Source organism: Gavia stellata, chromosome 3 (assembly GCF_030936135.1).
Source record: "Gavia stellata isolate bGavSte3 chromosome 3, bGavSte3.hap2, whole genome shotgun sequence".
Taxonomy (NCBI): domain Eukaryota; kingdom Metazoa; phylum Chordata; class Aves; order Gaviiformes; family Gaviidae; genus Gavia; species Gavia stellata.
In genome coordinates, this window is record NC_082596.1 from 123,606 (window position 1) to 136,247 (window position 12,642).

Genomic DNA, 12,642 nt, shown 5'->3' on the forward strand with positions numbered 1-12,642 from the left:
TAGGACGACTCTGAGCTGGGTCTGTCATCAGGGCGCTCGGTGTCCTCCTCTGCTGGGTTGCTGGCGGAGGTGGCAGGCACGCGGTACGCGTGGGGCTTTGGGGCAAGAGCGCTTAGAAAATATTTCACTTGCTGGCGTTGGAGAGCTGTTTATTTGCCTTGGACAGATACCTTCAGTTTTGAATGAGATTTCTCAAATTCTGCTCTCTTAATTGCAGAGTCTTAAAACCTTTGATTTCTGTTTGTCGGCTCTACAGTAGGCAAATCTGCTTAATTTACTAGCAGTTAGCTACGAAAACATAATTAAAAGGCAAGCTAAAATTTTACTTGGATTGGTTGTGATGGCAAAACCTGCTGGGGGGATTATTTTCTGTTGTGTTTATAAGATAGGAGGGTTGACTGTGGGCGTCTGTGGCCGCGTCGAAGGGCGTCGGAGCTGCTGTTAGCGTGATGGTAAGAAGCTGAGGCTCGCGGTGAGTTGTTGTAAGTTGCCACGCCGCAGGTTCCTCTGCCGTGGGAGCAGTGGGAGGATCTGCCCACGAGACCTTGCTCTCGCTTGAGCTGGTATTTGTGATATTGGCTCTTTCGCTCTTCGGTCCGTGGCCTCGACTCTGCCCGTGTGTGCACTGCCTCCCCCCGGGCCCCAAGTGCCCGTGCTTTGCTTTTTTATTTTAATTTTGTTTAGTTCACTGTGCTCTGTAGGAGTGATGTAGCCAAAGTGATGTGCAAACCCTAAACGGTCTTCAGGTGCCACCAAATAAGTTTTTCTTCTGGCAGAGTGGAATTGCCAGGTTCTTAGTTACTGGAACGCAAAAAAAGAGAAGAAAACCACTACAAAAAGAAACGCAGACTCTGAGTGTCCTTGACGTTAATCCGTGGCTTTGGCTGCTCGTTAGGATCTCCTCCACGCTCCGTTCCCTGTAAGGAACTGTAAGGGAACGGAGGCCACTGCTACCCAGGGCTGTGCCCCTAAAACGCTTCGGGGAGACCTTGTGGTGGTTTAACCCCGGTGAGAGAGGAAACGGTTTAACTTGCACCTCTGTCAGCGGCCTTTTTCAGAAGGGGACTCGTCCCTCCTCCTTTGGGGGGATTTTAACGCCTGCCCGAAAGTTTACAGTCAGTTCTTAGATGTCTTTTTTTTGTTCGGTAGGTTGGTGTGGTGACTTTGGCGCTTCTGGGGGTGTTGCTGAATGACGATTTGTAGCCTGTGAACAGGTATCTCTGAACAGCCGGGATCTCTGGAGGCCAGTCTCTTCTGCCTTTCTTTAGCTCGTTCTCAGAAATTTAATTGATTTTTAGCCCTAAGCTTAAAATATGTTGCAAATTATACAGCGTTCGTTTCCAATGCAGCGTGGCACTGTCGGGGACCTGATGCGTAAGTGCCAAAAGCAGCCGTCGGCCGTAACGCAGAGCTGTCGTTATTACGCGTGGCAGTGACAGCCCCCGGGTCTTCCTGCTCCTTGCAGTTAGGTTATAAAGTGCAAATACAGAGCGCGGACCCTCCCTGGCAGCTTCTCTGAAGCTGTGTTTTCACTGCGGACCAACAAACTTCGCAGTAGCAGCTTCTCTGAGGGCTGCCAGAGCGGGGATGTTTCCCGTCTCCCGCCTTGTCCTCTCCCTTCTGGTTCTGCTGCGTCTCAGAAGATGCTTCCTTGAGCCAGGTCACCTCGTCGGCGTGACCGAGAGCTGTCTCTCCTCCTGCTGAGGTAGTTTCCCTTCCGGGAGGTGAGCGGGTTGAATCGGCTCCCCGGGGAGTGTGAGAGGAGCCGAGCCGGCACGCAGGGAGCAGCGAGAGGAGGGTGGGAGGGTAAAGACCACCTTTCAGCGGCAGAGGTGCTAGACCAGTTTGCCCCCTCTTAGAGACCCAGGCCTGATTTTTACAGTCCTCTTGCATGTTTTACTGAGCCTGCTCGTTCTGGCCTGGACGGCTGTCTCGCTGTCCCTGTTTTTCAAAACTGAAGACCTCATTCTGTCTCGTGGAAATCTGCTTTGAACCTGTTTTTACACCTCCCGGCTGATGCCAGTTTGTGCCTTGTTGGCAGCTGGTGCCGGAGAAGCCTCCTGCTCCTCCCCGCCGGATTTTCAGCCTTGATGTTAACGACGACTTTGTTCTCTGGGAATGGCCTGTCACTGCGCGTCCCTCGAGGCAGGCTCCGGAGCGCTTCCGGAGGGGTTTGTGCACGTCCTGGGTCTCTTGCGTTCAGTATCTTCTGGCTGTCCAGCAAGTTAATCGAGGCTGGGGAGGATTCCCAAGCTGCTTCTTCCAGAGGCTTCTGGACTATGCGCAGGAGAGCTATGTGCATCAGCTGAAAGCGTACGACGCTTAGGAGTCGGCAGGAGGGTCTCCTGCTCTGCCAGAGAAACGTGGGGAGCATCAGGGAGCTCGTGGGGAAGGATGGCGTGTGGACGGAGAAGGGAAGGGAAGCTTGCAGATGTTCTGTGATTACTCTGAGGTTTCCTGCTGAGAGACCAGACAGCAAGGAGCCTTGCTCGCTCGGGTTGCCAGAGCTTTTCTGTAGACTCGGCATCGCGGTCCTCGCGGAGAGGCCTGTCTGGGGCTCCAGGAAGAGCTGGGAGCTCTGACCCACGGACAGAGAGGACGCTGCTAGTGTCGCACCCCTCTGCGAGGGGTTGTGGCAGCGTTCTGCCAACTGACTCCTTTAATCGCGGTCTCTCGCTGCGGTATTCTCTTGGTGAAAGGCAGTGATCTGGAAGGTGCCGAAGCAAAGCCGATGCTTTTTGGCTGGTCTGGGCTTAGCCTTTCCTGCTCCATCCGTGGACGCGGTGCTCTGGCAGGGGAGGAACCCTTTAGATACAGGGAGGGTGTTACTGCCTTCTGAACGTTTTGGTGTTTGAAATACTCTTTCCGGAGGTTTGTATTTTTATCTTGTGAGGTATCCCAGTTTGTGACTGCTGTGTTCAACCAGCCTAGAGAAGTGATGGGAAGACTGACGGCTCCTGAGACGATGAAACACAAAACAGTTTAGGACGTGTTAGTCTCTGTGCGGGATTCAAGCGTGGACGGTGGTGGGATGATGAGGTGCCTCTCCAGAGCTGTGCTCCTTCTCACGATCCTGGTGGTTATCTGCAGCTCTCTCCAAGAAGATGCTTTTAGGAAGTTGGAATGTAAGAAGTCTTGCCTTTGGGGCTTAAAAAAACCTGCAGAGGAGTAAAGGCAGCCTCTCTGGAGGACCGAAGAGAGAGAGAGGAACTGAACTGCGAGCCAGCGCTGGCGCCTCAGCCCGTGGAGAAGTGTTAATCCGGCCTGAGCAACAAGGTGCTGAACTGAGTTGTGCTGTCCCAGCTCCCCTCGGGATCCCGGAGCGAGAAAGGCCACTGCTTCCACCACCTGCCTGTCAGCAGATTGCAAAGCCCCGTTCTTAGTGCCTCTCTAGCTCGCAGGGCTGTGTAAATATTAGGCTGTCCTTGTCGGATTAGATTTCCTCTTAATGACTTCCAGCGTTCTGACAAGCTGTGCTTTCTTCCTTGGCAGCCCCGGTGCTGAGCTGAGCCGTCCGACTCCGCTCTCAGAGCCCCTGGGGAAAAGCCCGGTGGCCTGCAGTTGAAGGCCGAGCTGAAATGTTTATTCACTGCTTTTATAATCCAGGAAGCCCCTTCAGCGCTGCTCTGTCAGAGGGTCCCCGCTGTGGCACCGAGCGCCTGAAGCAAATCTGCCCGGTGCCGGGTGTAGGCATCGGGGAGGCACTGCCGATGCAGTGAGGCAGCGAGAGCCGCTGAGCTCCCTTCCTGCAGGGATTGCACCCGGAGCCCTTGCCTTGTTCTCGTCCGCCCAGAAGCACAGCTCGGAGCATCCTCGCAGGGCTCTGGGCTGCCGTACCGTATCCAGCTCCTCTCTCTGCTTCTCCGCCAGCGCCTGTCAGTGAGCCTGTGCTCATTTTCCTTCTTCTCGGTGGCTCCATCCTGCCTTCGGCTCCGCATCGCGCAGCCCCAGCAGCCGGACCCCAGATCTATTCTCATCAGCAAGAGCGCGTGTGGGGACTGGGCAGGGGAGCCCCTTGGTTCAGTTCTTTTCTCTACCTCTCTGTCACTTTTTCTCCTCTCCTCTGGATTAATTTGTACTCGTGTTTGCCACACCAGTCTGAAATAGGAGAGCGGCTGACAAATTCTTTTGTGGTGGCCTGATTTCTGCAGAGCCTTCTTGCCTGTTGTCCTGCTAGACATGTTTCTAGCAGTCGTGGAAGGAAGGAAGCCACTGTTGGTGCTAACAGCAGCCTGTGCCATCAGTGCAAGCGCTGCTTCTTGGCGCTTGCTGCCCGGTGTGCCTGTGGTGCCTTGCTAAGTCACCGCACCAGGACAGCGGCAGATCTCGGTGATCTGGGGACAGCCTGCTGTGCCGGTCCCGGCCCCAGCCCGGTGTCGGTGTTAGCGGGGTGCAGAGGGCTGCGCTCGGCGGTGAGCCTAGGTCGGCGCAGGGCTCCGTGCTCCTGGTGGGGACGGGCCAGCTTTCACACGCACAACACTACGGCCTCTGGACCAAAGCTCTGCGAAGGAGAGCTGGAGCAGTACAGAGGAAACCTGCTGAGCTTGCCTGGCGCTCTGGCAAGCTGTCTCTGTCCTGAGAAGTGTTAGTGCTTGAGTCTGGTATGTGAGCGAGACTCTCTTCCCATGTCAGGCTTCATCTTTTTGTGCTGCTAGCAGTTCTGTCAGCCCCATGAAATGGAACAAATTGATGTTTGCCCGCAGGGTGAAAGATTTCAGGCTTGTTACTTGCGCTGACAGTCTTAGCACGAGTTGCTTCTCCCCATCCTCAGGAGATTCCTGACACAACAGGCTGGCTGATCAACACGTCAGTACTATAAAACAGTGAGATACGTAGAGCCAGGTGACAGGAGAAGGTCAGTAGTAGCTGACTTCTTCAAAGCGCTGCGTGTGACGTGAGGTTCTGCCTCCTGGTTTTAGAGCGGTTAGTGGAAGAAGACTTGAGCTGGTGGCAACCAGACAACACCCGCTCTGCCGAAGGCACCGGGATGTGGAAATATCGCTTTGTCTCCGACTGCGATGGGGACCTGCTGTCAGCGTTGGCCCGACGTCACTCGGGTTGTCCTACAGGGAGGATCCACACAAGTTCCTCCTGGGCTCCCAGCAGCAGGCGTGTTCCAGAGGCTCGGATAGCTGCCGGCGTGGACTTGGTTGTACAGTCCTGGTTACTCCAGGGCTGTCTGAGCAAGGTGGATTGCCCTGGCCCCGGTAGAAGCCGTTTTGCTGCTCTTGCTTGGAAGGCGTTGATTGATCTTCTTACATCTAAGCTCAAGCTTGAGGTGTGCACATACCTTCGCTTTGCAGTGGGCTGCAATTGCGTGAGAGTTTTTGCAGTTGCAAGAGGTTGCCTGAGAATGGAAACCTTTTAAAATGCAACAGCTGATAATGAGGTAAACGCGTGTCTTAAGCCTTTAAACTGCCACCAGGCTTAGCTGATCTTGCAGGCTTCTCGGGACCTGAGACCCTACTCATCAGAAGGAATTATGTGTCTTCATCTCGGCTTTCTTCGCACGCCTAGCGCGTTGTTTGTCCCTAAATCAGCAGCAGTTGGTGCAGAGGCACTGGAACAGCTGGAGTTGCTGCCGGTCGGTGTTTACGTGTGTTGAAGGGAGGTGGAGGAGGGCAGGTCACGGAGAACAGCCCACACGGGTACACTGTAGCTCGCGGGGCGGTGAATCTGGGAGTCCTGTTTCCAGCCCTGTTGCGAGCTGGATCACTGCTGCTCCTTTAGGTATCACTTTTCCATGTGTACAACTGAGGATTTAGTTGTTTTGCCTCATAGGGTGAGCGGAGCAACTGACAGTATTAGGTCCAAGAACCGTCTCGCTTTAGCAAAGGAAGAGTTGTGACGTGTGTGTGTTGGTTGCTTGCTTTTCCCCACCTTGACGGTAGGATCTTAGCGAGGTCTGGGCTCGGCACTGAGGAGCAAGATTCTTTCATCCCGGCATCTGGTAAAGCTGGGAGAAACCTCGCAGCCGCTCTCCTGAACACGAGGGACAGTTGCTTTGTCCCGCATGAGCCTGTGCTGTTGCCGCAGCTCCCAGAGCCACCTGCTCTAGGGCTGTTTCCACACGAGGGTCTGTTATCTGTTCGCTCCGGCCCTGCCTGGCGCGTCTGGTCTTGCTGCTGCCCGTCCTCCTCCTCACCTGTTCAGCTACTCGTAACCCCACTCTGTCTTTGCAGCAGCAGCACCCAGCCGGTGCATCCCCTTCCTCCAGCTTTCCTGCCTCTGCAGCTCCGCCGAGGAGATGCTGCTCCGCTGTAGCTGGGGATCGCTGGGACAGCAGCGACCTTTCTCCCTTCCTGCTGGAAAATTGCAAGCCAGGAGTTTCTGATCTTTTCTCCACAACCAAGGAGGAACTGCGTGGGAGCACTTTGAGAGCTTTACGGTGGGAGGCAAGCAGGTTTGCTTAGGGGAAGGGGAGCCAAAGCAGCTACTGATGTTTTAATCCAGCTGCCAGTGGCTCTTGGTTTGGGGAGGAAAAGGAGCATCTAACCAGGCCGTTAACGTGCTCTGGTGCTTATTCTGCCGACCAGCACACGCAGCGGGGGACGCTTCCCTCACCGATTTGGCTAGTCCAGCAGCTGCTAAGTGGTCTCCCTAGCTGGTCTTTCCGAGGCTGTCTAGTATGGATGCCACAGCAGCGACAGCTTAAGGAGATAAGCAGGACTGGTGTAAGGAGAGGTGGTATCTTTTGTTACACCAGTTTACCTAGCTGGAGGACGTGGAAGAGCTTTGGGATAGACAAGCCTTCTTCAGTTCTGCTTTTTTCACACCTGAGGGGCTTGTGGTCCTGAAAGCATATTTCCTTTCTCTGATTTATAACTAAAGATATTGCCTCTCCTTAGCATCTTTGCTGGCTTAAGACTCTCTTTGCTGTCTGGTACGTGCTTTTTGCAGGACAACCAGGGAGAGCCGGCTCTGCCTGTGCTGGAAAGCTGTTACCTCGCCCTGGCCAAGACACGGAGAGGCTCACGCAGCTCAGCGGCGTGGTGCTTGTGTCTGACCGAGCGCAGTTTGCCTGCTGTCCTGCACGCCTTTTTGATGGTGTAAAGTGGAGCGCTCTGAGGATGTGGCTCTCCTCAAAGGCTGCTGGCCGTATTCTCCCTCTCCTTTTTTCCTGTCTGGTTTGTATTTTAGTTTAGATTAATCCTTTTTTCTAGTTCCTCTGAACTCTTCTGTTGAATTTACCTGTTGGAGTTTGGGGTAGAAGGACCCCAGCTGACCCACATGTGGGGAGCAGGGGGTGGATTTGGGAGGGAGGAGGTTACAGGTCCCACTGGTGTCAGAGGCTTTGATCTTTCTTCCCTTATCCCCCTGGTTACAGCTAAACCTGTTCTCAGGCCCTGTCTGTGCTGTGGAAACCCACCAGCTGCCCCAGGTCTCCCCTTCAGCGACCAAAACTGCCAGAAACGGGGTTCGGCGATGGCTGTCGGTGACGCTCAGCGCTGCCCGACTCCCCTCTGAGCCGAGGTCTGGGCGTGGCGATTCCTGGGTCCCCACCGGCCGTGGGTGCCCGGGGGTCCTCGTCCCCGAGCCCTGGCAGCGGCTGTGGTGGGGGGTGCCGGCAGGGCAGTTTTGAGGGGTTTTGCTGGGTTTTGCGGCGTGTCCGGCATTGCTTGCCGCCCTCTTGTGGAACGAGCCTTTCTGCACGGGGCGGCCGAGGGAGCAAAGCTTCGCCTTTATTCCTGCGTCCGAAGACAGCCCCTGCGAAGCTGAGGGGACCAGCCTGTCCCTGCCTGCTGATACCCAGCTGGGGGGAAAAGCCCTTGCGGGCGTCAAGCTAAACGCACCTGGAAGATGCAGAGCGATGTTTCATGCGAGCCCGCGAGAGGAGCGAGCGGTGACTGCGCTCCCCTGCTAGCAGGTCTGCTGGCCCCTCTGCTCCGCGTACCTTTTGCTTATCCTGAAGCCCCCTTAGAGCCCTGTCTGGTTCTGGCAGACTTTTTTCTAGCAGAAAATGGTTTCAGCGTTCAGTGTGTGTTTGCTGTTTCCCGGTTGGGCTTCAGTCAAGTATGATAGGGTGCTGGGTGTGTGATTGATGTCCTAGCTGAGGTCTCTCTCCTTTTCCTGGCAAAGCTTTCTTGAAGGGTTTGAGCCTGCCGATAGACACGCCTAATCCCTGGACACTGGGGTCTGGTTCACTTTGCGGACGTGCCAGCCAGGGTGAATCTCTTGCAAGAATCCTGGGCGAGACCCTGGCTTGTGCCCGCTCTCAGAGTAAACTCAGGACCTGGGGAGCCCGTGGGCCTCTGTTTTTCTCCCTGACTGTGTGGACTGGGAGGCTGAGCATCACTGGGGAAAGAGCGGGAGTGCTGGGGCGACTGTGTGCCACCTCCTGGCACGGCCTTCGCTCTCGAGGACGCTGGCAGCTTGTAGCACCAGCAACCCAGATTTGCGGCGCAGGATCCTTCTCTGGTCTCATCGTGGCGGCGGAGAGAGGGGGGAAATAAGGGAAAGATGGAAACTCAAGTCCAAAGCCATTGTAGCGCCAAAAGCCTGGAAAAAAACTTATCTCCAATCTCCCTTTTTAAAAATTTTTTAATAAAGCCTTTTGTTTTTGCAGTAATCTCATCCTCTTGCCGGCCCAGTATTTTCCAGGCTCTCTCCCACCCCTTTCCCCGCGGCTCGGGGGAGCTGCGCTGGTGTGTACGTACAGCAGAAGGTGATCACACACTGTGCGGATTTTACTGCTCCCGCGAGGGACGTTTTCTGGGGCTGTTTTTCCGATTATTTCACTGAATCCTCCCGTAAACCCGATCTAGCCAGGGACCCCATTCTCCCCCTACCCCCACTCCGAGTGGTGACGGGGGGCGGGGGAGAGAGAATCTCTTTTCCAGGGAAGGATCTGTAGCTTATTCGGCACCCACACAGCAGGTCAGCGAGTGGGCGAAGTCTGATGTTCGGTGCTGTCTGATTACCCGTGTCTGAGGAGGGAATTAATTCCTACCCGAGGCATGCCCCGTGGGTTGTCTCTCCGACGGGAGCAGAACGTATGGTCCATGTGTCCTGCCCGCTGCGGGTTCTGGCATGGAAAAAAAATTGGGATAATCCAAGCGATAGAGGCTGCGTTCTGCTCCCTGTGAGTGAGGTTGGTCCCACCACGCCTGATGGGTAACCTCGGTTGGACGCGTCTGGCACGGGGTGTAATACATGTGATGGTGGGAGTCTCTTCATCACGGCGACGTTGCCACCTCGGGGGCTGTGTCTGCAGCCCGTTCCTGCCCTGCTCTCTACCCAGGTCTCTTCCCAAGAGGTTCAGAGTGGCTCCAAATGTGCACATTACTTCAAAACTCACCAGTAACTTCAGATTATGCAGGTGAGATGGTTACGTGCTTTACCCAGTCTCAAACACTTTGTCCAGCAGCTCTGGAGTCTGAGTGCGGAGGTGCTGGAGCCCGTCGGTAGGTAGAACCTTCGCTGAAGTTGAGCGCTGGGAAGAGCCTGTTGTTGTGATAGTGTCGTGGTGGGCACCAGAAACCCCTGCGCACTTGTCCTGCCAGAGAGAATGGTGCTGCTGGGTCTGTCCTTACTTGAGAGGGCAAGCTCTGGGATCTATTGGGGGTCTCCTGAGGGGGAGATCTGCCCTTCAGAGAGACCTGGACGGGCTGGAGAAGGCGGCTGACAGGCACCTTATCAAGTTCGGGGATGATAAATGTGTGAAGTCCTGCACTCGGGACAGAATAACCCGGTACAACAGGGCAGGCGGGGGCTGCCGGGGAGTAGCTCTGGAGTGAAAGGACCTGGGGGTCAGCAAGTGTCCTCTACAACACCGACCGACCACATCTCGGGCTGTACTGGCAAGAGCACAGCCGGCAGGGCCAGGGATGGGGTCCTTCACCTCTCTTTGGCACTTGAGACCCATCCGGGCTCGGGGTCCAGTCTGGGGCTCCCCACTACAGCACAGTGACAGACAGGAATGAGTCCAGCGGAGGGCACTGAGATGGTTGGGGCTGGAGCATGGGACACGAGGGTCTGCGAGACGGCTTCTTCAGCCGGGAGAGGAGACGAAGGGGGATCCCTTTGCCGTCTGCAGCTGCGTGAGGGAGTGTGGAGGAGATGGAGCCGGGCTCTTGTGATGCCTAGGGATGGGATGAGGGGCAATGGGGACAAGGTGCAGCAAGGAAAGCTCTGGTTGAATGTAAGGCGTGTTCTTGCCCACGGGAGTTGTGCAGCCCCGGAACAGGACCCGGAGCGGTGCTGAGATCTCAGTCCTTGGAAATACTCAAAACTTGACCCAACAAGGTCCCGAGCATCCTGATCTAACCTCGAAGCTAGCTCCGCTTTGAGCGGGAGGTTGGATTAGGGACCTCCAGAGGTCCTTTCCAGCATAAATTTTCCTGTTTCCACCTCTGAGTTTGTGTGGTTTCCGATGCAGTCCTTGCCTCCTGAGCCTGGAGCCGCACTGGCACCTCACCCTTGGCTGTTTGTGTTCTGACTGATGCTCGGAGGAAGCAGCGTTGCTGGGAAATCCTGTCCCCGTTCTGCCTGTCCTGGCAGGTCGGGTTGTTGCAACCTCTGCCCTGGTTGTGTCTTTGCGTGGTCTCGGTGGTGTTGAGCTCCAGGGGAGAAGAGGGACAGAGAGTCCTGAAACTCTGGAAGATGGCTGGGGTATGGAAGCTGCAGAGGGAGAATAATTTTGGGCCCAATGAGTGAGAATGCAATTCTTGCGTGAGCTAAGCAGCTGCCAGAGAGCTTCTCGGGCAGCCTGTCCTCAGAAGAGAGGTGATTGACTTCGTCTCTTGGCAGTCCCAGGTGAATGTAAGTGCACGCTGCTTGATGAGCCCTTTCCTTCCTTCCTTCCCTCTGTAACGTGGCGTGCCAGAGGATCTAAGAGTGAGAGGTTGTACTGCGCAGTGCTGTCCAGGTTGGGGCACGAAGTGCTCTGTGGTGATCTTCGACCTGGCCGCAGACTAGGTGTTGGTGGCAGCTTCAGATTTTGTTGCCCAGCCAAGGTCTTTGCTGTAGTGAACACAAAATGCAAAGGTTCACCTGACGGGATTTTATTAAGCTATTTTTTTCTGTCTTTCAGGCCAAAGGGGCTCCCAGGAAGAGCAAAATCTTGGAGGATGATTCGTCACTGAAGGAAAAGGAGGGTCTGCTTGCTCAGAACGAATATGAAGAAGACAGCTCAGATGAAGAGGTAGGACCCATTCCAATTTTTTTTTTAATATGTGGATATGAGATAGAGGTGATGGATTTCCCTCTCTGTCTTGGCTTCCGTGTGAGCTCGAAGGGAGGGGATACAGTCAAGCAACGCTGTTCCTGAAAGGGAATTTCCCAGACTGCTCTTTGCCGCTAGCGCGTGGCAAGGCAGAGGCACCGAGTCGGGGCTGTTAAGGAGACTCTGGGTGAGGGTGCATTCACTTGGAGCATCTGGGGCAGCCAAAAGGAATGTCATAGCCACCTTGAAAGGACGGTGCTTCCCTATGGGAAGAACCTCCCTTCCACTCTTCCTAGAAGTCGCACAAGCGCTGTCTTTGCCCAGCCGGAGCTGGGGCTTTCAGCCCAGGGTCAAGAGAGGGTTTCTCTGGCCGTTGAAAAGGTGACTGAGCCTCACCTGTGGCTCGTGGGGTTACGGTCGCTGTTCAGGGATCTGCCCTGCGCTGGGAGGGAACCTCTCCGGGTTTCGTGCGTCGGAAAAGACTGGAAACTGCTCGTGTGGAAGATAGCAGGATCTCAGCAGTAAAATGCCCCTAGGGTTTGGTTGTTCCAGACAAACTTCGTTGCCTTTCTTAATCGTCTGCTAAATCAATTAATGCGATTGGCGTCAATCAGCTGTTTCAGTAGAGCCCTGGGGTCAGGATGGGGGGATTGCCAAGGGCTGTGGGGGCGTTTGGATCTGGCCCTTATTGCTGGGATTTAGGTTCACCTGAAAGGGTACTGGGTAGCCTCATACATGACTTGGACAAATGCTTGGAGAAGCCTCCTGGGCGCCGGTTAGGTGGAATATTTCAGGCTGTCTCCTCCTTAACCGCTGAGAAGTAACAGAGCACAGAAAATCCTGCGTGACCAGGCAGGTGAAGAGCCAGCCGGTCCCTGCCGCACGCCGCAAGCACTCTGCGGGAGGAGCTCCCACAGCTCGCTGCCGTGGGGCGCCTGGCCGGCGCGGAACGGCCGTGGGTACCGGGGGGACGTCGGGAGTAACTGCAGCGTAGCACCTGGGGCTTGGGACAGGAGTTTTCGGAGCGGGGATGTGAGCGGGGCTTTTGGCTGCACACCCAGCTTCGGGAGAGCTCTTTGGCATCACTGACGGTTCGAAGGGTCTGGGCTTGCCTTTGCTGGCGCTTTAGGGGATGCGTCTGTTCCTGTTTCAGTCCCAGCGGGGGGAGGATCGGGTGCCTGCCGGCCTTTCTGGTCCAGCAAGGGCCCGAAAGGTTAGATGTTAGAGGCCCACCTGGGCTAGCGCCGGAGCTGCCGGCAGTCCCTGCCCCCGGGTCTGGAATAGAGATTTAGAGAGAGGGGAAATATATGACTATAGAAAACATACACTTGTGTAATGTCTCCAGCATAACCCAGGAAAAAAACCCTTTCATGCAGGAATTCAAGGTCTCTCTCTCCCCAGCTGGTCCTGCTTCAGGGCCCCGGTGGGGGGAGCGCTGATTCAGAACCTGTTGACATCAGAGCAGCTTCCAGTGGCTT

General features: G+C 55.4%; 1 protein-coding gene across 1 annotated transcript in view; it reads left to right on the forward strand.

Moving 5' to 3' along the window:
- BOP1 (BOP1 ribosomal biogenesis factor) overlaps window positions 1–12,642 on the forward strand; it is a 72,320-nt gene that overhangs the window by 3,637 nt on the left and 56,041 nt on the right. Inside the window, exon 3 of the mRNA XM_059836243.1 lies at window positions 11,033–11,143. Coding sequence (XP_059692226.1) covers window positions 11,033–11,143 — 111 coding nt within the window. The remainder of the gene's footprint in view (window positions 1–11,032; window positions 11,144–12,642) is intronic.